At 39.8% G+C, this 22,931-nt stretch overlaps 1 protein-coding gene across 3 annotated transcripts; it reads left to right on the forward strand.

The window, feature by feature from the left end:
* Positions 1-2,500: 2,500 nt before the first annotated feature.
* Positions 2,501-22,598, forward strand: LOC121715996. Of its 3 annotated transcripts, none has more exons than XM_042102103.1 (3): positions 2,501-2,575; positions 13,616-21,615; positions 21,749-22,598. In XM_042102103.1, exon 2 carries the CDS (start codon positions 13,664-13,666, stop codon positions 21,611-21,613), a length of 7,950 nt encoding a protein of 2,649 aa, XP_041958037.1. In that variant the 5' UTR covers positions 2,501-2,575; positions 13,616-13,663; the 3' UTR covers positions 21,614-21,615; positions 21,749-22,598. The 3 variants fall into 3 exon arrangements, with proteins under 3 accessions (XP_041958037.1, XP_041958038.1, XP_041958039.1); XM_042102104.1 differs by having other exon boundaries at positions 2,517-2,619; XM_042102105.1 differs by having other exon boundaries at positions 2,517-2,615.
* The last annotated feature ends 333 nt before the right edge of the window (positions 22,599-22,931 follow it).

The raw sequence follows: 22,931 nt of genomic DNA on the forward strand, positions 1-22,931 counted from the left end.
GCGTAGATAGTAAAGTTTCTTGGTTAATTCTGAAAAACAGTCATTCTATTGTACGGAATTGCAAGATAATTTTTTGTGTGTACATGTTCATGTCAAAAAAATAGAATATTGTGGAAACGTTTTTCTCCGTAATTTAGTTAAAAAAGTGAATCTTTCATAGATTCTAGATTCATTACATATAAAGTAAAATATTTCAAGGCATTTTTTGTTTTAATGTTGATGATTACGGTTTATAGCTCATTAAAAAATCCAAAATCAGTATCTCAAAATATTAGAATAAAGAGGTTATAATACACAAATGTCAGTTTCTTGAGTCTTTAATCTCTCAGTTTGGTTCAAGTAAACACAACCATAATCATGGGAAAGACTGCTGACTTGACAGGTGTCCAGAAGCTGGTGTACCATACGCACATGCAGTATGTTAGTATGCTCTCAATGGAGGCACAGTAAAAGGACACCAGCAGTCTTTATGTGATGTTATTTCTCCTGAGTATTCTCAGGAAGTACAGTCTCTGCTGGGCCTTTTTCAGCAGCTCAGAGGTCTCCTGGAGTGTGAACAACTCTGAGCTGCAGAAAAAGGCCCAGCAGAGACTGTACTGCACTGCATGTGCGTATGGTACCCCAGCTCCACAGTGGCTCAGAGGAAAGCGCTCCAGAGGGTCATCAACACCGCCCAAAAGATTGTCGGCTTCCCTCTCTCCCCACACTGGAAGAACTACACAGTGCCCGTTGTCTCAAAGAAGCCCAGAATTATAAAGGACAGCCACCATCCTGGTCACTCCCTGTTTGAACTGCTGCCTTCAGGCAGATGGTACAGGTCAATTAACGCAAGGACAAATAGACTAAAACACAGTTTTTATCCAACTGAAATAACCAGTCAATACGGCAAAAAAACTAGATTTACCGCATAGCGGTACAAAATATGACCGCCGCTCAGTCCTGTACATCCATTCGGCGAACATAAATCACACTTGTCAATTTGTCTCCATCTCCTACTCCATCCCCCACTCAAACTTGCTTGTATGTGCATGGCTGTGTGTGTGTGCGCACGTGTGTGTACCTGAGAAATCTTAACCTCACATAGTCAGCATAGCCTATAATAAAAGAAAAACTCAGCTGTCAGAGTTAGATATCAAACATGATCCAAGAAAGAGTTTTTGAACATTTATATTAACTATGAGTAATGACATATATTAATGACAATGAATTGCATCCACATGACCTATGCACTATGCACAACTTTTTCCACCTAGACTCAAGCAAGCCTACAGTACTTCAGAAACTCTCTTAAAGTGACAGCCACATCACCAATACAATGTAATGACATTAAAGAGAAGTGTAATAGTTTAGCTCAAAGGTGGGATGTGATCTATGCCATTAAGCTTTAAGTTTCTAAATTGAAAATAAATCAATGCAAAGTTACTGTTTTAGCTACTAAGGCAGTTTACCCAGTACTGATTTTTGGTTTTCATGAGCTGTCAGTCGTAATCATCGAGATTAAAACAAAAAATGTCTTGAGATATCTCACTTTTTATGTGATTAATCTAGAATATATAAAAATAACTTTTTGTAATTTTCCACAATATTTACATTTTTTGAGATGCACCTGTATATCCAGAAAACGTGCGCTCACTTTACTTAATTGTGATTTCATTTGACTAGATTTTGCTCTCAATTTAGTGAAGTGTGCGCACATTTTACTGAATCGTAAAATGAGTGCACAATTAACTAAACTAAGCAGCACATCATAGTACACTTATTTAAAACAAATCAAAAATCTTGCTATGACACCTCCCGGGCTTCATACTCTTGTCATAAACTTTCTCTTTCATACAGTAAGCCCCATAAAGGTTCATCCTGCAGTGAAACTGAGATAAGACAGATACAGTACATGCTAAAGGCCAGAGAGAGATACTGAGCACTAACTTGCTCATGACATACTTATTATTTCTAGCCCCTGATTTGAACTAAAACGGCTTTTTATCACTTTATATATTTCTCTCTCATGCAGATACTGTGCATTCTGTGCAAACTTGTACATTCCTTTAGCATTTGTGCCACTTTGGTGCCAAAACCTGAAATTTTTGCACAGGCAAGAAAGACCACTAGCCTGTGCACAAACCTGCTTTACAAGTTGTTGCTTTACATTATTTTGCCAATTATTTTCCCACATTGACACGTTTAAAAAAATCTTTTAGATAATGAGTTCACTCAGCAATCACTGCTTGAGCACTATAGATAAGCCACAGGTAAGCAATTAGTCTTTCCCAAGATCGGAAAGACTTTGAAAGATTTTACTTTCAGTTTCTGCTATTGCAAGCAATCACATTCATTTTCTGCCACTTAACAGATGACAGCTTCTTTTGCTGAAATCTAATTGGTTGTATGTGTAGCCTATATGTAACAGCTAACCACAAGCATTTAAGCCAGCACACTTGTAATAGTTGGACAGTTGGAGCGCAGGGTATCCAGCAGACAACATCACCAAGGAAGAAAGGTTGCAGCTGAGCTGATGAAGAAAACATCTGATGGCCACAGTGCTTCTTGAAGGCCTATGTCCATCGTTTCTTTCAAGGTTAGTTTGTGATTTCCTACCATTGCATAGACAAGGCCAGGTGAGTCTATTTATATAACACATTTCATACACAGAGGCAATTTAATGTGCATTGCATAAATTAAAGCAAAAAAGTGATCATAAGAAAGCAAAGTAAATAGAGTAACTTAAAAATGCAGAATGAGGACAGTGTTGAAGTAGGCTAGTCAGATACTTTTAAATCAAGATTGTTAGTAGGGCTGTCACTTTACGTTCGAAAATCGATTGCACAATCGATTGGACCAAACAACACAAGTTTCGAAAACTAAAATAGGGAAACGATTTTAACCAAATATAAAATAATTCCGAAGTGCAGAAAGCATTGAGAACGCTAAAAAGAAAATTACCACCAATTTTACGCACCGGGAACAGCTGTTTCAATCAGCTGCTATGCTGCTCGTGTTTTGCCAAAAAATGGAGGACAACGCGATCAACCTGTGCGACATGTAGAGAGACGAGTGATGGGCCCTAATAACTTGAGGAGTTCGATGTGGAAGTACTTCGGATTTTTGGTATATCAAACTATGGAGAAGAACAAAGCGGTAGGCTACGCAAACTGTGCAATCGAGTTCTACGTAGGCGAAATTTGTTCTAATCGTAAACACAGACACAGCTAGGTTGAAGCCTGCAGTCATGTCACTGATGTAATGGCAGTCCACTCGGGTTACTGGTTTTCGAGAATGTTGCACTTCTGTTTGTCATTGTGCACGAAACTTCACGCCAATAAATCATCAGAAATATTGCTGGCTTGCGTCTACAAGCGCCCTCTTTACGTTGGTCCTGCAGTTGTTTGTGGATTGGCCTATATTTGGCGTTGAAAATGGAAACGTCTTTAGACATAAAAAATCGATTTTACAATCGATTCAATGAACACTTATGTCTCAAAAATCGAACAGGATTTTTTCACAAAAGTGACAGCCCTAATTGTTAGTGTTCCTTTTTAATATGTATAGCTTTACAGCACTTCAGCATCCAATCCAAACTAATTGAACAAGACATACAAGTTACATAAGTTTGTCCCTTATGTGCACAAAACAGGCCAATTAAAGGTGGGGTAAGAGACTCATTTAGTGACGGTTCTGGACCAATTTTACTGCAGGACCAGTGTGGGGCCAATGTTTTGATTAGAGGGGCACGTTTAACCGAGGACAAAAAACGCAAAGACAAGCGTTCAAAACTTTTAGTTCTGTTTCTTTGGAGCATAAAAAACAACATCCATTTTTTTTGTACGAGACATTTGTTTTTTGTTCAAATAACTGTTAGGACCATGAAAACAAACAAATAAACAAAAAAAAACAAGATACCCTTCAGTGGTGTCAGAACTGTTTGGAGTTACCCTAACAGTGTTTACAAACAGTTTTCATTAATTGAAAATTACAGCAACAATATTCCATGGTTTTTATTATTTCAATCAACAAATAAATCAAGATTTAAAGCATGGTAGTGTTGAAGTACTCGAGACCGGTCTCAACACCATTTTTTGCTTACTCTATCTCGTCTCGGAATTGAGAGCAAAAATACTCGGTCTTGACTCGGTCTTGGGCCTACATTGGAAGTGAAGTAGGCAGACTCATAATTTTAGAGCGAGACCATGACCATTCTTTTTTTAATTGTGTATATTTCATGGTATATTCTAAAATATCCACCATTACAAATATTCTTATTTAAAAAAAAAAAAATAACTGGCGTTAAAATATAGGCTACTATACTGTAAATGTAACTGGCGTTAAAATATATCCCATGGTGCTATTCTGCGCAGCACAAAGGTTTTGAAAGATACAATCTTTGTCCAAACCACACAGCAGTTATTCAGGAGAGGGTTGAAGTAGCCGGACCTAAGGTTTTGCCTAATCCTCCTAGTCTTAAAGGTATACTATGCGGGTTTAGGTATAATTTTGACCACTGTAGAGCACCCTCTAGAGTCGCGATTTTTTATACAAATTAATTGAGACATAGTAAGATTAATCTGACCATGTAAAGCACTATACAGATTGTACATGAAAAATGTTGTCATGTGTAGATTCCCAAGAGTCCAAGCTTTCAAATGGTGTATAAGAGTCCAGGTGCCAAATGGTCTGTTTGCAGTCCAGATTTGTGAAAAACATGACTAAGAATACCCCATACTGTTGAGCAACTGAAATCCTATATCGGGGAGTAGGCCTAATTGGACAACATTTCATTCTTAGAACTCTAACAACTGGTCTCCTCAGTTCCTAAACATTCACAGAATTGACCTGTCGCTAAGCTCTGCTGCCCCATTGTTACCGTGTGAAAACTCGGACAAACAAACCAGACTTGATTAGAAATACATTGTGGACCATGGCAGCTGACAGTATATGAAAGCAGGCTTTGAGGACGTTTTGGTCGATAAAAGATTTACTTTCCTCCAGGAGCTATCAAAAGGGACTTAAAGGAGAATTCCGGTGTGATATTGACCTAAAGTGTATTGAAACATGATACCGAGTGTGAACGTATGTCTCATAGCCCATCTCGGCTTGTCCCCTGCACTCCAAAATCTGGCGCTAGTTAGCCGATGCTACCGACAGCTTTTTCAATAGTGGTGCTTCGGCATCGGGCTAGCCATGCAAATAAATCACTGTTTTACACCCATTTACGAGGCTCAATGTATCTCCACACTTCATTGGTAGACTTCCGAGGGCCCTGACATTTAAAACGAGACATTGAGAACTTTGAAAAAGCACTGGTAGTTTACTTACAAGACGATTTATACAGACAGTATCTTCACGAAGTTTAGCGTTTGCAGCCATCTTGAATTTAGTCACGATAAGTCGAGCAACGAGTTATCAGATTGCAAAAGTAATTCAGTGGAAATGCATGGATTCCAGTTGCTGCTACTGGAAGAAACTGGAATCCATGCATTTCCACTGAATTATTTTTGGAATCTGATCCCTTATCATACCTGTTCATTCTTACTCGTTGCTCGACTTATCGTGACTAAATTCAAGATGGCTGCAAACGCTAAACTTCTTGAAGATAGCTATCATGTTTCAATACACTTTAGGTCAATATCACACCGGAATTCTCCTTTAATGGAGGGGTGTATTCAAAACTTTGGAATACATACAAGGTGACAAACAGTTGTGGCGAGTAGCCGTGCAAATCACTGTGCAAAAACCACTGACGTTAATGCTAGCTAGCTAGCTAGTGGAAGATTGATACTAAGATATGTTAGGTTACGTTAATATTTGATGTAGTAAGAATATAGTAGTTGGTTAATGAGCATTTTCATCTTGGGATTTAACAGGGAACCTGTGCCCACATTGTTGGCTTAGTAGCCTAGCACTACATTACGTCGAGCTGTTGCAAACGCGAGAGACGTCCTGTAGGCTACTGTTGATGAAAATATACCCCGTTACCTCTCGGGGTACCCGGCTATCAGTATTACACGTCCCCCATGCAAAACGTTTGACCATGGTTATCCGTCGGGTTTTTTTGAGTTAATAAACTCCATAAATAACCATTAATTTGTCATTTTATGCCTCCTCCCTGTTGTTTCCTATGGAGTTGTCCGAGCTGATGTCCGAGTCCCGTTGAGGCTGGACTGTCATTGGCTCATCAGCGTTCTAAGGGTGGCGCTTAGCGACAGGTCAATTTTGTTAAATGGAGGTGAAGCAGCAAAGTGGTAAACATTCCCTGTCCCAACTTTTTTTGAAACATGTTGCTGGCATCAAATTCAAAATTAACATATATTTTCCATGAAGTAGTCCAAATTTTCATTTTCAACATTTGATATGTTGTCTATGTCCTTTTAGCTGCTAAATATGGGTTTACAATACTTGTATATTATCACATTCTGTTTTTATTTGCATTTTACACAATGTCCCAACTTTTTCTGATTTGGGGTTGTAGGTGCGTGTGTGTGTGTGTGCCTGTGTGTATGTGTGTGTGCGTGCGTGTGTGTGCCTGTGTGTGTGTGTTTATGTGTGTGTTTGTGTGTGTGTACATGTCTGTGCATGTGTGTGTGTGTGTGCATGCATGTGTGTCTGTACATGTGGATGTGAGTGTGAGTGTGTGTGCATGTGTGCGTGTGTGTATGCGTGCATGGGTGTGTGTATTTGTGAGAGAGAGTGTGTGTGAGACAGTCCTGCCTTGTAGATCCTCTCCTCAACATCCTCTACCAGGCTCAACACCACCATCAAAATGCCGAGAGGGGGAAAAGTCCTAAATGTACACTTAATTTATTTTATACCCCCCCCCCCCCCCCCCCCCTCATCCTCTGTGCCACAGTTCAGGTAGTTATTTAGGAAAACTGCATTTTTGGGGGGTTTCGGGGGGCCCAGCGGGCCTCCCCCAAACACAACTTTTCCGTAAAAGTCTAGTGGGGCTACATGCCCACCAAGTGTCATGTACCCCGTTGTTTCGGTGTCCTGGGTATAGTTGACCAGAAATTCAGGAAGTAGATGACGAAAAAAACTACACTAGATACGCAAGCGGTGGTCATAATAAAGATAAAGTAAGTTCATCTTTGCCTCACATACCAAAACCTAAGTGATGTACAACAAACTGGCATGACCCCACTTAGACAGGTCATCTGCTGGAAACATTAGGCCTAGGCCTATTTTTTGGTCAAAGTTTTCTCCATGGTTTCCTGGTCAGAACCCCTATTGGAACAGATTAAGACTTGGGGCATGTTGAACTTTGTCCAAAAATCCAATATGGCCGCCGTGTTGCAAAATGGCACATTTTTACACACTTTTTGCTATGCTATGGGAACATTTCCGATAAAAACAGTGTCATTTTAGCATAAAACTGTCCTTTTCTATCAAATACATATTTATTTACAGAGGTTAACTGGTGATTTAAAAACCCTAAGTATTTTTATAACAGTTTTAAATCATTAAAAAATTATAATTTTGTCAGATATTTGTCAAATATCAGAAATCATCAAATTTCCTTCAAACATAAAACTCTTACAAGTGAAAATATAGTTCAAATAAATTGGGTACCTTAACTTAAACAGATTAAAACATATGGCATTTAAACATTTTCCCAAAAACTCAATATCAATTCTAGCCTGACGAGCCAGACCCACATTAAAATGTAGGGTCTGGGGACTCAGGGACTCACCGTTCGCAGTGCTCAGTCAGAGGGGCAGGATAGAGTCACGCTGTTCACCAACAGCAACATCCATCTTCCTTGTTTTCAAGTAGCAGGGAATTCATGCCGAAGAGTTGCAACTCTGCCATCAATCATTATGTTAAGCCTGCCTAATGACTACACGATGTGATTGGCCCTATCGAAGTTTAATTTTTCCAGCTCGCAAGCCAACAGAGAGTTGCTCACTGTAAAAAGTTTAACGTAAATTTTACAGCAACTTGCTGGCAGCAAATAACCAGCAAGTTGCTGTATTTCACTCTACAGTACACCTACTGTATATGAAATCACAGTACCTATGCCTGATACTGTAAATGCAAACTACAGTAGTACTACCAGTGCTGTAATGTATACAGTATTGAATTGTCTACCGTATTTTTAATCACAGTACTTATGGATCATACTGTAACTTAGTACAGTAGTAATACCAGTGCTGTAATATTATATACAGTAATTTTGGGAAATTCATATCCTGCTTTATCTACAGCCAGGATAAATTTGACTAGGCCTAGGTATGGTTTAGGCTACACAAACTTGCATAAATAACCATTGACAACTTGTTATCAGTTTGAAAAGCAAGTACATTTATTCACTTTTTTCCGTTTAGAAATTCTCGTGTGCTGCTGCTGCATCCTAACGTTAGACCAACGGTTGCAGTCAGCCTGATCCACCACCAGTAGCAGAGTGAAGCAGCACCTAGCAGAAATAGAAGAAAAAAAGATAAACAGTGTTAGATAACAATTTTCAACTGAAACTGAAGGCTACTTACAAGTGAAACTTTAGAATAATCATTTATATATATATACTGTATGTTTTTTGAGTTTACTGTCAAAATGCCAGGCTGAAGATGGTGTTAGCATAACTCAGTTTCGCAAGGTATATTTAGCTGCTAACGTTAGCCAGCTGGGTGAGCTCATTGATGATGTTTGCTTGCAGCAACACATAGATATATGTACTGATTACGATGAGTTAACGTTACATAAGTTAGCTGGTAGCAGCTAAACCTCCACGTTAACGTTAACCAGCAGCACATCATCTTCAGCCTAACATTGTGACAGTAACATACTAGGCCTAGCACTACTAGCGAATGTTTTATATAAATTATATGAATATAATAAACTGTAACTTACTGAGAACTAAGGTAGCAGCTAGGCCTAATATAAATGAGACTGCCAAAACGTTAACGTAACATAAAACATTAACGTTAATGCCACCTTCACAGCAACAGCAACTATGATAGCTAGCCTAACCTTACTTAGGGCCATCCTTAAAAATATTTTCGTTTGCCGTAACCCGACCGACCCTGTCAATTTAGAACCGACCCAAATATTTATTTTTTTCCCCTTTTAGTCCGACCGACTTGCCGGTTGTAAACTTGCGTTAATACCGACCGATTGTTTTTTTTACTCTAAACAACCAATACAAATGCAATAAAATAATATTTATTTTAGTAGGCCCAAGTATTGTGAATATAAATTGCCTACATGCAAACGTGGCTCACTTAAAAAAAAAACACCTGTGGCGTCATCTCTACACCATTGGTTTTACGCATGTCACACTATGGCCTACGCTTCGTTTCATTCACACAAACTGATAACGCTGTTACGAAGTTCTGGAAGAACTGTGGCCAGATCTTTTCTCATCCCTTCTCCCCCTAGTCTAGCGGTGACCGTGTCGGAGTATTGAAATTGGTTGTGGTCTATTCAGCATTTCTCAAAATATGGGTCCGCAACATGGAGACTGCTGGTCCGTGAAGTCGTGGAGTGAAATTAGGCCCGGTGCTTCATCTGATAATTTGCTGCGCAGTTGATTAAGAAACCGCGGATCGACGAAAAAAGAAAACAAACGTTTCTGCTATCGATGTCATTAAACATGGAGCCCTACAATTAAGTGGTGGTATGAGCATTCATTCAATGTGCGTCTGCGCGAGAGAAACTGAAACTAATCGATAACGTTGGTATCAAAGCTCCGCTTCAACCTGTTGGAAGGCTATTTATTTATTTAACGAAACTTAAAGGAGAATTCCGGTGTGATATTGACCTAAAGTGTATCGAAACATGATACCGAGTGTGAACGTATGTCTCATAGCCCATCTCGGCTTGTCCCCTGCACTCCAAAATCTGGCGCTAGTTAGCCGATGCTACCAACATCTTTTTCAATAGTGGTGCTTCGGCATCGGGCTAGCCATGCAAATAAATCACTGTTTTTACACCCATTTACGAGGCTCAATGTATCTCCACACTTCATTGGTAGACTTCCGAGGGCCCTGACATTTAAAACGAGACATTGAGAACTTTGAAAAAGCACTGGTAGTTTACTTACAAGACGATTTATACAGACAGTATCTTCACGAAGTTTAGCGTTTGCAGCCATCTTGAATTTAGTCACGATAAGTAGAGCAACGAGTAAGAATGAACAGCTATGATAAGGGATCAGATTCCAAAAATAATTCAGTGGAAATGCATGGATTCCAGTTGCTGCTACTGGAAGAAACTGGAATCCATGCATTTCCACTGAATTATTTTTGGAATCTGATCCCTTATCATACCTGTTCATTCTTACTCGTTGCTCGACTTATCGTGACTAAATTCAAGATGGCTGCAAACGTTAAACTTCGTGAAGATACTGTCTGTATAAATCGTCTTGTAAGTAAACTACCAGTGCTTTTTCAAAGTTCTCAATGTCTCGTTTTAAATGTCAGGGCCCTAGGAAGTCTACCAATGAAGTGTGGAGATACATTGAGCCTCGTAAATGGGTGTAAAACAGTGATTTATTTGCATGGCTAGCCCGATGCCGAAGCACCACTACTGAAAAAGTTGTTGGTAGCATCGGCTAACTAGCGCCAGATTTTGGAGTGCAGGGGACAAGTCGAGATGGGCTATGACATACGTTCACACTCGGTATCATGTTTCAATACACTTTAGGTCAATATCACACCGGAATTCTCCTTTAATAGAACGACGTTGTTTTTTGGAACTTCCTTAGAAACAGAGCAGAGACTGTAAAATACACTGTATAGCATTGAGTATTGTATAGTCAAATTTCAATATAACGTGGCCAAGAGCTATTGTAGCCTTCTTTCTGCGTACATGTAGATGAGCCCTATGACCCAAAAGTCTGCCATGACCGGGCCTCAGGTCAAAGAAGTTTGAGAAAGGCTGGTCTATATAACCTGCATCAGAATGAGGTTTGCAATGGTGCGCCTGAAGGCACGGGTTGAAGACCCAGTCAGTTACGTCACAATATGCACATTTGTGTAAATTCATTCCTACGTAATCACCATGACCAAAATTGAACTTTTTTTTTTACTTTGAATCTTGAAAAAAAAAAATATTGACCTACCTACCGACCCATTTTTAATTGTTTTTGGCTGTTACTGCAAACAAAAATATTTTTAAGGATGGCCTAGTTGATCCAACAAGCATGGATGAGTTTGTAAGTTAGACAGTACAACGTACATAGACTGTACACATGCCCGAATTTAATGTAGTACAATTTCACAATGAAACATTAACGTTACATAAATAAATGCTTGCTTACCATTAAGGTGGAGCTGCGAACTTGACAGAGTGCTGAACACCGTTGGTCTGACTGACTGAACTGTTGCTCAAAAATGATCTCCCGCCGCCGGACAGTTCAAACGTCGTCGCGCGGTGCACGTTTCAATCACCACGTCAAAATTTCCCAGTAAACCATAAATCCATGACTTTTCAATATCTTTTCAAAATGATGATTTGGATGGAAAATCAACATAATATCAATGTCACCTTGCTATCTGGGAGCTTAACTTTGTATTTATGTGCAAAAAGAAAACAGAAAACCCCAACTGATTTTCCGCCATGTTTTTTCAAAATTTTCAAAAAGCTGACAAGTGAGGGAGGAGTCAGATTTATTACTGTGTCTATGGTTATGATTCGCAGCAAATTTTTATTACTGTAGTTTGACCATTTTTGACCATAATTCATAGCGAAACTACAGCAACATACTGTATTCACAAATACAGTACACATTTTTCTCAAAAACAGCAGTGATGCTGTGAAAATCACAGAATCTTGTTACAGTAGCCAAGGGCTCGTCTCGTAGGGTGCGTCTAGATTTCTAGGCTAGGCCTATATAAATTCAATAATATCCCCAAAATGGTGAATTTTTGGGCCTGCACTTTTGGCTAAGCTAGAGGTTTTTTTTCCCTATTAACAACATTTTGACAAATGTTAATTGATATAAGAAACAAGATAGTTCCATAAAGGTGATGTAATTACAAAAAATACTATTTTATCACCCGGCTAGATATAATGTTACTATTATTATATTAATAATAGTAATACTTAGAGCTGCTGAGAGAAAATGAGGTAAATCCAGAGATAGAAATGATCTTAGTAACTACCATTCTTTGCTATCATCTTTTTCATTCACTGTTACACTTGTAAAAAAGACATTTTAGACAAGAACTTTTTTCAACTTTCAAGTCTCTTCTCAATCCTCCATCACTGCCATCAGCTACTTCACTGTCAGCAGATGACTTTGCAATATTTTCACCAGTGTTGTGCCAGTTCACAGCTTTTCTGAACTAGTTCAAGTTCAGTTCATACATGCTCAAAGTGAACAGTTCACGTTCAAAGTTCACAATTTTAATTCTGAACAAGTTCAAAGTTCAGTTCATTTGACTTTTTTCGTGAGATATTCAAATAAATACTTTTTTTCACACTACGAGCTAGAAATCACTATACGTTATTTGAAGCTGCTCATTGTAGACATTTGCTCATGACACTGCAATTGTGGGTTTCTTACCAGGTGATGAAACTTGCAGCAGTAGCCTACAGAAAAGGTAGACCAGTCTCCGTGCCATCACTTCCACTAACCATTTTTTTTTTTTAAATTGCAGCGCTTTCTCTCACTCTCGTCATTGGTCTGTCTCTCTCTCTCGCTCCTCCAGCCCTCCCCGCTCTCGTCGTTGCCTGCTACGCGGCGTTGCTATGCCTACCCCGCTCTGCTGCAATTCATCACGGGTAACGTTGTGCGGAAGCCAGTATGCTATTCAACTATTCTCAGCCGGACACTACGTTGCCCGCAATGCATTGCGCACACAATGTCAAAACCATTTCTGTCTGGTGATACATGATTTAAGCGGCACGGATACATGATTTAAGCGAGAATACAGGAGGGAGGAACTTTCTCTCGTTGCGTTTCAAAAGAGAAAACAGATGTCACTCAGTTTTCAATGGAAAACAAATTCCAACGTTAATTTACAGTGATGTCTGCAGTTCATGACACATAATGTGAACTAATTCGCGTTCAAGTTCTTTATTAAAAACATGTGTTGCGTTCAGTTCAACGTTCACGAAAAAATGAGCGTGTTCAATGAACGCGTTCTTTTGAACTCGTTCACCCACAACACTGCCTACCAGGTGGATGTAAACAAAGCTATAGAACCTAGAATAGGCTACGTCACATGAAAAACGTTAATACAAAGTCAATTGCGATAGAGTGCAAAATAGAGCCCTAAAGGTCAAACATCTGAAATAACACACATGTGATTAAGCCTAGTAAAGGAAAAAAAGTGTAAACAAGAATTTTTAAAATATTTAACCTCCTCAAAGCAGCCAACTTTTTGCTCTGATGACAGCCTTTTACACCCTTGACAACCAGATGGGGTGGTCATTGTGTTCAGAATCAAATCAATCCCAGAAATGTGTGTTTACATATGAAACAAAACACCACACTAAGCATCATAGACTATGATAATTGAATGACTACAGAGCTAACCCAGAGCAACTAGAACATAATCCAAAGCAGTTAGGTGAAAACTCCCTCAGATGTTATAATGCCCTTACGATTAATACATTTTACCCAAAATTAGTAATTTTTTATATAAATCATTACATTTCTTTTTCTGATTTTTTTTTCCAGAAAAACACTTACACTTGAATTGCTTGGCTGCTGAAGAATTCAATAAAAATGGGGAACGCACCATCAGAAAGTAACATGGGTGCTAGTCTGAGATGCACTAAGTGTTATAATGTCCTGCCTCCATGCCGTAATTTCTCAGATTACTACCAAAGTACTATTAGTGGCAAGAATGTATATGTTTTCAATGGAGGACAATATTTCCGACCAGTTGGCTACGACAATGCCTACATTTGTTCAAGTTGCTTTTATGGGCAAATCAATGCTGAAGAACAACAGAGAAGGGAGCAAGAGAGGCAGAGGGAGGAGCAGAGGAGACTTGCAGAGCAAAGGGCAAAAGAAGCAGAAGAAGAGAAGAGGAGGCAAAACGAACTGAATCAAAGACTTGAAAAATCGCACCAGCAAGCTCAAGACCAGAAACAACTGAACAATATCATTTCGGAGGAACATGAGTCCAAGCGACAGGTTTTGATAAGCCATCTGGATGAGTTTGAGGCAAACTATGAATCAGACAGTGATACACTTCTAGAAACCCTCTCATCAAAATGCAGCATCTCTATTTCAAATCTTAGTCTCAATCAGCTTACTGCTGATCAGCTCGGGAGCATCCTCTCAGCCCTGGACAAACTCCTGTTTGATGAATGGATCAGTGCTCCTCCATCTCTGAGCACTCTGCAGCACACCCAAGTGTTCATCACAGAGATGTGTGCCCTATCTCTGGATACGTCCGATGGACTTTCCCTACAAAGCATCTCCCATCGTGTGCAGTCCGTGGTAGAGTCCATTAGTCAATCAGCATGCAATGTTTCTGAGAGTTTCCTGCTGACTCAAGCCCTGTACCTGAACCTGACACACTTCTTCTCGTACCATGATAGCTCTGATAACGATGCCGTTCTCATAGCCGAACGATGGGCTGAGGATGACCTTTCCACGGAGGATCTTTTTCTTATAGAATTCCTTGGTACCCTCACATCGTCGCTACAAAATGTAGTTGAAAGAGAATCTGTGTTCATTTTAAAGATGGAGATCCAGTGCTTGAAGCTGTTGCTACACACACTCACACATCTAAATGACAAGGAAAGCCACTTGGAATCCACCAAAGGGCTCCTGAGGCTTGTGCAAGCAAACCAATGGACCCCAGCAGAGGCATTGACTCTGCTCCAAGCACTGTCAGAGCAATATGCAGAGGATGCTCCTATAACTGAAGTGCTCACATTGGCACATGTGTATGACATATCACCAGAGTGGACAAATGACTCGGGACACTCTCTTATCCAGGCTCTGGAATTTGCTGGGCCTGAGAGGTTCCAACAGGATTTCCGAAAGGCTATCAGAAAGCAAAATGAGGGCAGTCTAGATTATATTCTGGCAGAATTGAAAACTTCCAACAATTTGGATGATTCTGTCATTGATACGATTAAAAACATTACCACCAGTGTCCTACTGTATGCAGAAAGTGCCCCAAAAGAAGAACCATTTATTAAAGATTCCTTTGAATGTGCAAACTTGAACACAGAAGACATCCAAAACTCTCTGTATCAGCTCTGCAAAGCCGTTTTTGACACAAAAGGCTGGTGGCCCATAGTACAGCAAATGGTGAGGTGGTGTGTGTTGGTGTTGCCTGAGACAAGCAGTGTGCAAAAACTGGTTAGCACTGAAGAGGACCCATGTGTCATAGCCATGTTTGCAGCCACACAAGTCCGCATGGGAAACAAACTGGACATTGTGTTAAACTCTGATTTTCACTCACACAAGCAAACTGAGGAGTGGTCTGACTTTTATAAGCACCTTGGAATTTCCATCAACATAAACACGAAGCAAATGAACACATCACAGAGGAATGTTTATGAATCAGACATTGTGTATGGTACCATGGATGACTTTGTCTCTGATTACTTTCAGTTTGGCTTAGAGGTGTTGGAGACAAGACAACCTCATCTTAGTCGTCAATTTCTCATTGGAGAAAGAAGTGTCGGTGCTTCCCATAATCTGGAACTTTCAAGGCTCAAGGAAAATGATGCCCTGTCATTTGGTGCAGAGATTCTGCAAAGTCTCATGGGCAATTTCCACATTGAGGATACAGAGCTGAGACACAGTTTTATTAAGGCTATGTTTCAGGTGCTCCACACTCACCTAAACAAAGACATAGACAGTGACAGTAAAATCATCTTAATTTCTCAAAAACTTACCAAAAAAGAATTGCCTACAAATGAGGTCTTCATTCTGAGCTTCCTTGAAAATCTCCTGGAAGTTACTGAAATGGAAACAGAGGACAGTTCATCTCCTGCAGCCAAATGGTGTTTGGATGCTTTATTTGCCTGTGCAAGCCAATTTCAAGCCTCCAAAACACAATTCAGAGAACTCCTCCAGATGGTTTCAAATCTTGTGGCACAAAGACGTTGGACAGCAGTAGAGGTCTTAAACCTCCTTGTTACATTAACTAACCACTGCCACGAAGAAGATTATATTTCCATCATAACGATTTTACATTTGATGGAAATGTATCAGGTGTCTTCTGACTGGACAGATGAATCAAAACAATCTCTCCTTCAGGTCTTAGATTCATCTGAGAGTGAGAATCTAATTGAATATTTAGAAAACAGATTCAAAGATGAGAAGGAAAAAAACACTGAGACTCTTTTTGATGAACTAAGAAAGATGAAAAACATTGATGAACAAACGCTGGAGAACTCAAAGTGCATAGTAAATTATGTAGTAAACCTGATTGAATCTGGTGAAATTGAAAACCACAAAGATGTCCAACAAGCTCGGAATCTGTGTTGTAGCACAGACACAGACACAGGAGATCTTGGAGAGATCTTGGCAGTCTTATGTAATGCTGTACACCTGCACAAGTTTGAAGGAAAGTGGTGGCCCAGAGCCACCCAAATGATAAGCTGGAGCCTTTTGGCCTTGTCTGACACTGGCAAGCTTCTGGAGATGGGAACGGGAGAAGGGAAGTCTTGTGTCATAGCAATGTTTGCAGTACTGCGTGCACTTAGGGGCGAAAAAGTAGATGTTGTGTCCAGCTCTTCTGTGTTATGTGAAAGGGATGCAAAAGAATGGGCCAAGTTCTACTCTCACTTTAACATCACAGTTGACACAAATACAGATAAAACAACTGATGATGGAAGAAAAATATGCTACAAGAAGGATGTGGTCTATGGAACAATTGAAGCCTTTGCTGCTGATCATCTTCGGCAGATATTTGAGATGAAGAATGTGAGACCTGATCGTGGTTTTCAGTGCATCATAATCGATGAAGTGGACTCACTGCTGCTGGATCAGGGAGTGCAGCTGACCTACCTGTCCAGTCCCATGGTCTCCATGCAGCACCTGAACATTATTCTGGCCATGATCTGGGGCCATGTCAGCCAGTATGGCTTCCTGTCGACGGGACACAAGACATTTGTTCAAGGTCCACCTACCCCATTCTTCAAAGCAATATTTGACACAATTGACACAGAAGGAACTGGAATTGAGGACCCCTTGGATATTTTAGTTATTGCTGAGGACTCAAATAATGTGCCAAAAGGATTTGCACAGGATATCTGTGAAAGTGAAAAAGATGAAGCAAACATGAAAGATTTAATTATCAGGAAACTCAGAACTGTAAGTCAGAAAGCAGTTGTAGATTTTCTCAGGGCAATGGAGCAATATGTCCCTTGTGCTTTTACTGTTTATACTTTGGATGACAATGGATTGCTCTTTCTTGAAAAGCCCAGCACTTGCAACAATCAGGACATTCCAGAGCATACATTTCTTGTTTTGGAGGAAGGCTTGTGTTGTTCTCTCTATGACTCTGAAGAAATTCTCATCAAGCCTATTGCAGAATTAGTCTCGGAGAAAATTCAATACACCCCATGTGAAAACACGAAAGAGAAAATCAGCATCCCAGGATTCCTAAGAAATCTGATTGAGAAGAAAGTGTCAGTGTGGGTTCAGAATGCCTTTCTGGCAATAAGACTGAGGCAAGGGTGTGAATATGTTGTTGAAAATGATAGTGTCTGTCCAGTGGATTTCAGATCCACTGGCATTGTAGAAGTGAATAAGAAATGGGGTGATGGTCTACAGCAGTTTGTTGAGATGAAACATAAAGTCAAATTGAGCACAATTTCAACAGTAACAAACTATGTTTCTAATGTTTCCTTCTTTGAAAAATACCATGGGAAAATATATGGAACAACAGGAACCCTTGGGAGTGAAACAGACATGCTGTTTTTGGAGGAGCTATATCCAAATCTCTCTGTCTGCAAAATACCATCTTTCAATAAGAAAAAGTTGTTTGAGGTGAACGGTATTCTGAAAACTTCAGATGAAGAGTGGAAGGCTGAAATAAAACACGTGGTTATGACTCAAATTTCCCCAAATTCATACAGAGGTGGAAGAGCCGCCCTGGTGATCTGTGAAACTATCAATAAAGCCAAAGAGATCTACGAAGAGCTGAAAAGCATCATGACATCAGATAAAATCATTCTCTACTGCCGCAATGACAAAAATAGTTTGAGCAAAATAGATACGGAATTGCTTCCTGGTCATGTCATTGTTGCCACAAACCTTGCTGGGCGCGGCACAGACATAAAAGTATCCGGACAGGTGAACAGCCATGGAGGATTGTTTGTGATTCTCTCCTTCCTCTCTGAGAACACAAGAGTGGAACTCCAGGCATTTGGCCGAACTGCACGCAAAGGGAAGCCTGGATCGGCTCAGGTAATCATGGCCACTGATCATTTGCAGGATTCATTCGGAACAGTGTCTTCTCTGGAAGAGGCAAAGAAAGCAAGAGGTAAGCGTACAGTAGAAAAGATAAATGACATGATGAACGATATCAGTGAGATGAAACTGCGGGAGGACCTGTTTTCAGAATACTGCAGAACCCTTGAAGAAATTTACAGAAAAAAAGATGGAGATGAAGAAAAAGCTTTTGTTGCCATCATGAATGAATTCTGGGGAATATGGCTGCAAATTAAATCAGAAGAAATTGACCAGTTGAAAAGAGATGAATTGCTAAATAGCTTGAAAGCTGATTTGTCTCTGGCAGAAAGTCAATGTGAAACTCAGACCTCACCATGTTCTAGCATTTATCACTACATCAAGTTTGGGAATATTGCTCTGGATGAACAAAAATGGGACGTCAGCACTAGATTATTTGAAAAGGCTATGAATCAAGATGCAAGTTGGGCAGCCATAGCTTTTTACAGCCATGCATACTGCACTATAATGCAGAAGAAGGTAGATTACCTCAAAAAGGCCAGAGAGGATCTTAACAAAGCTCAGGATTCTCTGGAGTTTCTCAGTGAGGAATGCACAGTTTGTCTGCAGTTTGTAAAAATGTCTTTTACTGATTCAACCAACATAAATCCAACCAGCCTTGAGAAACAGTTAACAGCAAAGTGCAAAATGATCAGTTACTTTGATCAAAACATTAGTGAGGCTATCAAGAAGTTGGAGGATATAGAACAAAGAAAGGTAGTCGCAACAGCCAGTAATCGACCTGTAGTAAAACTGGTGGAAATCGCTGATGAAGATTTCCAAGAAGAGGCCTACAATATGTACAGTCAAGGTCTAAAATATGCCTTTTCTGTGGAAGAGGAGCCTAAGTTCAATTGGCATACTCTGATAGTGTTGGCTCTGGGATTAGTACAAATTGCTGCAGGGGCAGCGCTTGCTATACTTACAGGTGGAATTTTTTTTACCATCGGCATGGGCCTTATCGGTACAGGAATAGCAGACTTAGCGAACAGTATCAAGTCCATGGTGACAGGAGAATTCAGTTGGAAATCATGGGCTATTGACAAAGCCATTTCTATCTGTATATCTATTTTTTGCTTTGGAGTTGAAAAACTAATTCCGAGAATCAGAACACTGGTTGGAGTGGCCAATCCCACTGTTGAGAGATCTACAGAGTTGGTTGAGGTAATAGGCAGACAATTGAAGCCAATGCCAGAGTTTCTCTCCAGACAGGCTAAAAATAGTCTTAGTGTTGCTGCAAATACAAATATGAAAAATGTTGTGTCACTCACTGCAGAGAAAATTGGAAAAGAAATCAGCACCTATGGATATGGAAAGGCAGAACAGGAAAAACTGTCAGAAATACTAAAGTTCATTAAAAATGACATGAATAAAGGAATTGCTGATGACGTGAAAGCCAACATGGAAAAGGAGTCTTTGGCTGTATTAGTAGACTCCATTATACTCTCACACCTTCAGGATAAACAGCAATTTACTGATCTGCTGCAGGATAGGTCTAGAAAGGATAAACTTCTGGCCATTTTCAAAGACTTGGGCAGCACTGCCTTACAACCATTCTATGCAGACCTTAGCTGGCAGAATAAGCTTAACTCATCTATTTCCTCAGTGATCACCAGAGTTCAATCAGAAAACAAAGACACAAGTGCCATTCTGACTGCCATCCAAGACATCCACATAGGATCACTGATAGAAGAAGCCACCAGTACTGTGCTCAGCCTCTCAAACAAGTTTTTCTCAAATCTTCATGATGACCTGAATCAATTTAAAAAAGAAAATGGTCTGGCAGAGAAAGTCAATCCAAATGAGCTGCCTGCTTCACAAACTGAGATGCTGAAAGAATTCAAGAGTGATTTAGCTGACACAATCAGTGCTTTGTTAGCGGATGATTTGGGAAATGTGTTTCAAAAGAAATTCTCAACTCACATTGTTTCTCTTGCCCAAAATAGAGTAAATGGCATTGTTTGTGATTATGTGACAGCTGGCTTAAAGAGTGACAGGACAGAGGAAAACCTCAGAGCTGGACAAAACAACAGTTTCATTAAAGATATGTCAGTAGACCCAAATTCACAATTTGTGAAAGAGCCAGAAAAACACTCTCAGTTACATGCTGAAAAGATCAGGGAATCCAAGACACCAGGAACCATTCTCGATATAAGAATCCTGTCAGAAACCCTTGGCCTTAAGGTTGTCATCCAAACAGAGGACCGCCATGGGAAACGTGTCATAATGCAGGAGCTGAACCCAGGAACTAAACCTGCCAGTGAAACTGTGACGCTGATCTACAGACCGAAGAGTGACCAATACCCAGATGGCCATTATGATGTGCTCATCAATAATCAGACAGTGAGTGTAAACAAAGACAAAAACTGCCTGTTTTATGCTTTGGCAAAGGGCCTGAAACCAGAGGCCAGTGAAGGAGACATAGCCTCGGAAGCAGACCACCTGCGATCTGTGGAAGCCAACGTTCTCCTGAAACACCCAGGCCAATGGGAACCTTTCATCAAGCGCAAAGAGTGGACCGAAACTATCAGAGGAGGGGACTGGTACATGGCAGAGGGAGCAGCAAGAGAGAAAAAAATGAGAAGAAATAAAATTAGAGAAACTAAAAAGGTTCTTACGGAACACGTTGTGCAAGTGAAACCATACAAAGAGTTGCGAAAGGAAGCAAAGAACAAACCAGGGATTGGACAATTCATGAATGCAGACCACCAGCTGCCTGTAAGCAGTATTCATAAAGCATTAGATTTGAACCAGAACAGTAAATTAGCTAAAGCTATGTTTGGGACAAGCGCATCTCCACTGGATGGAAACCTTGTACAGAAAATATACAGTGATCATGGACCTGGACTTCCAACTCTGTATGTACCAAGTGAGATTTGTCGACAGTACTCCAGTACAAAATCCAAAAAAATCAGGGAGTTATTGACAGAAGCCATAAACAGGGATGATATTGTCGCCACCTTCAAACTGACCATCCTTGGTGCAATGCCCAGGTTTATGCAGGACAACTCCAGGGGCTTCAACAATTTTCAGAATACAGAAATGAGTCGTACCAGACTGAAAGTTTTCCAGGACAGTTTTCCAGAACACTCTAAGGAATTAGTAAATGCATGGTTCAGAGTCCTGGAAGACAATTCTGATCTCATGAAGCCAGAGATTAAAGAAGAAATGATTACCTGGATTGACCAGAAAACATATGATGACCTAAATGATCCATACAGGAACAAAGTCATTAACACCCTTCAATAAAGGTAATACCATAACTATTTTTAATAAAATATAATAGGTTAAACTAAAGGAACACAGATCAGAGCACTAGTGAGCAGAATGAGCAGATACATTTGATTGATGGCGTATATTTCCTAATTTGTGTTTCATACACAGGACATTAATGATTCATGAGGAGCTGTTTGGTCAAGAGGAAGTATCATGCAGGAAGAGACTTGCAAATGAATGTGGAATATTTGAAACAAAAGCGACCAGAATTTAAATGCCTATAAATACAAGGTGTGTAAGGCAGAGTTTGGTCCAACCTCCATTTCAGTCCAAATAGTTTGTTCAAATCCAGTATAAAGAGAAATATCTGCTAATATTAATGCATGTTGTTTCATGTTTTGAAATAATGATCTTAATGTTTCTGTTAGAATCTAGTTTTAAAATCGGAAACTAACCTGAATGATTAGTGCATTTTTTCTGCTGATTGCAATTTTAACACATTTATGTGTAATTCACTTTAAGAAGTTTTAAGTCCATGCCTTATTTAACAAAGGGACAATCCAATGACAGTTCTAGTTGCAAGGATGAGTGTTAACAGCTGTCTTTCACTTGAACGCAATTGCATGGAATATTTTTGGAAATTTACTTAAGATTTCTGTCAGAAAGGCTATTCATTATTGCAGCATGTGCATTTTTTATGTGGAATACTTTAAAGAAAAGCAACCCGAATTTAAAAGCCTATACTGCAACCTGTATTAACAAATGTGTTTGTTCAAATCCAGTGGAAAGAAATAACTGCTAACATTTAATGCATGCTGTTTGGTGTTTTGAAATAATGATCTTAATGTTTCTGTTAGAATTTAGTTTTACAATGCTTGTTGAATGTTTTTGAAAATGTACTTAGATTTGTTTCAGAAAGGCTATTAATTATTGTGACAGTGACAATCTATGTATTCTTCATTTGTCCTTAAATCGACCCCACTCACCATATTTCCATGTTTATGAACATATTAAAGAATGTGTCAGCATTTCACTGTTGTAATTGCTTATCTGTCAGGACAAGTTCTCTCAGCCAACTGTGCAACAGGAAAAAGAAAGTGAGCTGGGATTTGATTATATGCAGACAATTAAATATGTAAACTGGTTCCTGCTACGGAGCCCCTTAGGGGACATGAGCAAAACAAAATCTGAATCTGTGAGCACATGAAACTAAACTTTTTTTTTGCTCATGTCCCCTTAGGGGCTCTGTATGCAGGGATGGATTACTGCACGGGCCTACCGGGCCCAGGCCCAGGGGCTCAAGGGGTCAGGGGGCCCTAAAGCTCAAGCCTTTGCAGGGAATCATTGCCTC

This window comes from Alosa sapidissima, chromosome 8, assembly GCF_018492685.1.
Source record: "Alosa sapidissima isolate fAloSap1 chromosome 8, fAloSap1.pri, whole genome shotgun sequence".
NCBI classification, from domain to species: Eukaryota; Metazoa; Chordata; class Actinopteri; order Clupeiformes; family Clupeidae; genus Alosa; species Alosa sapidissima.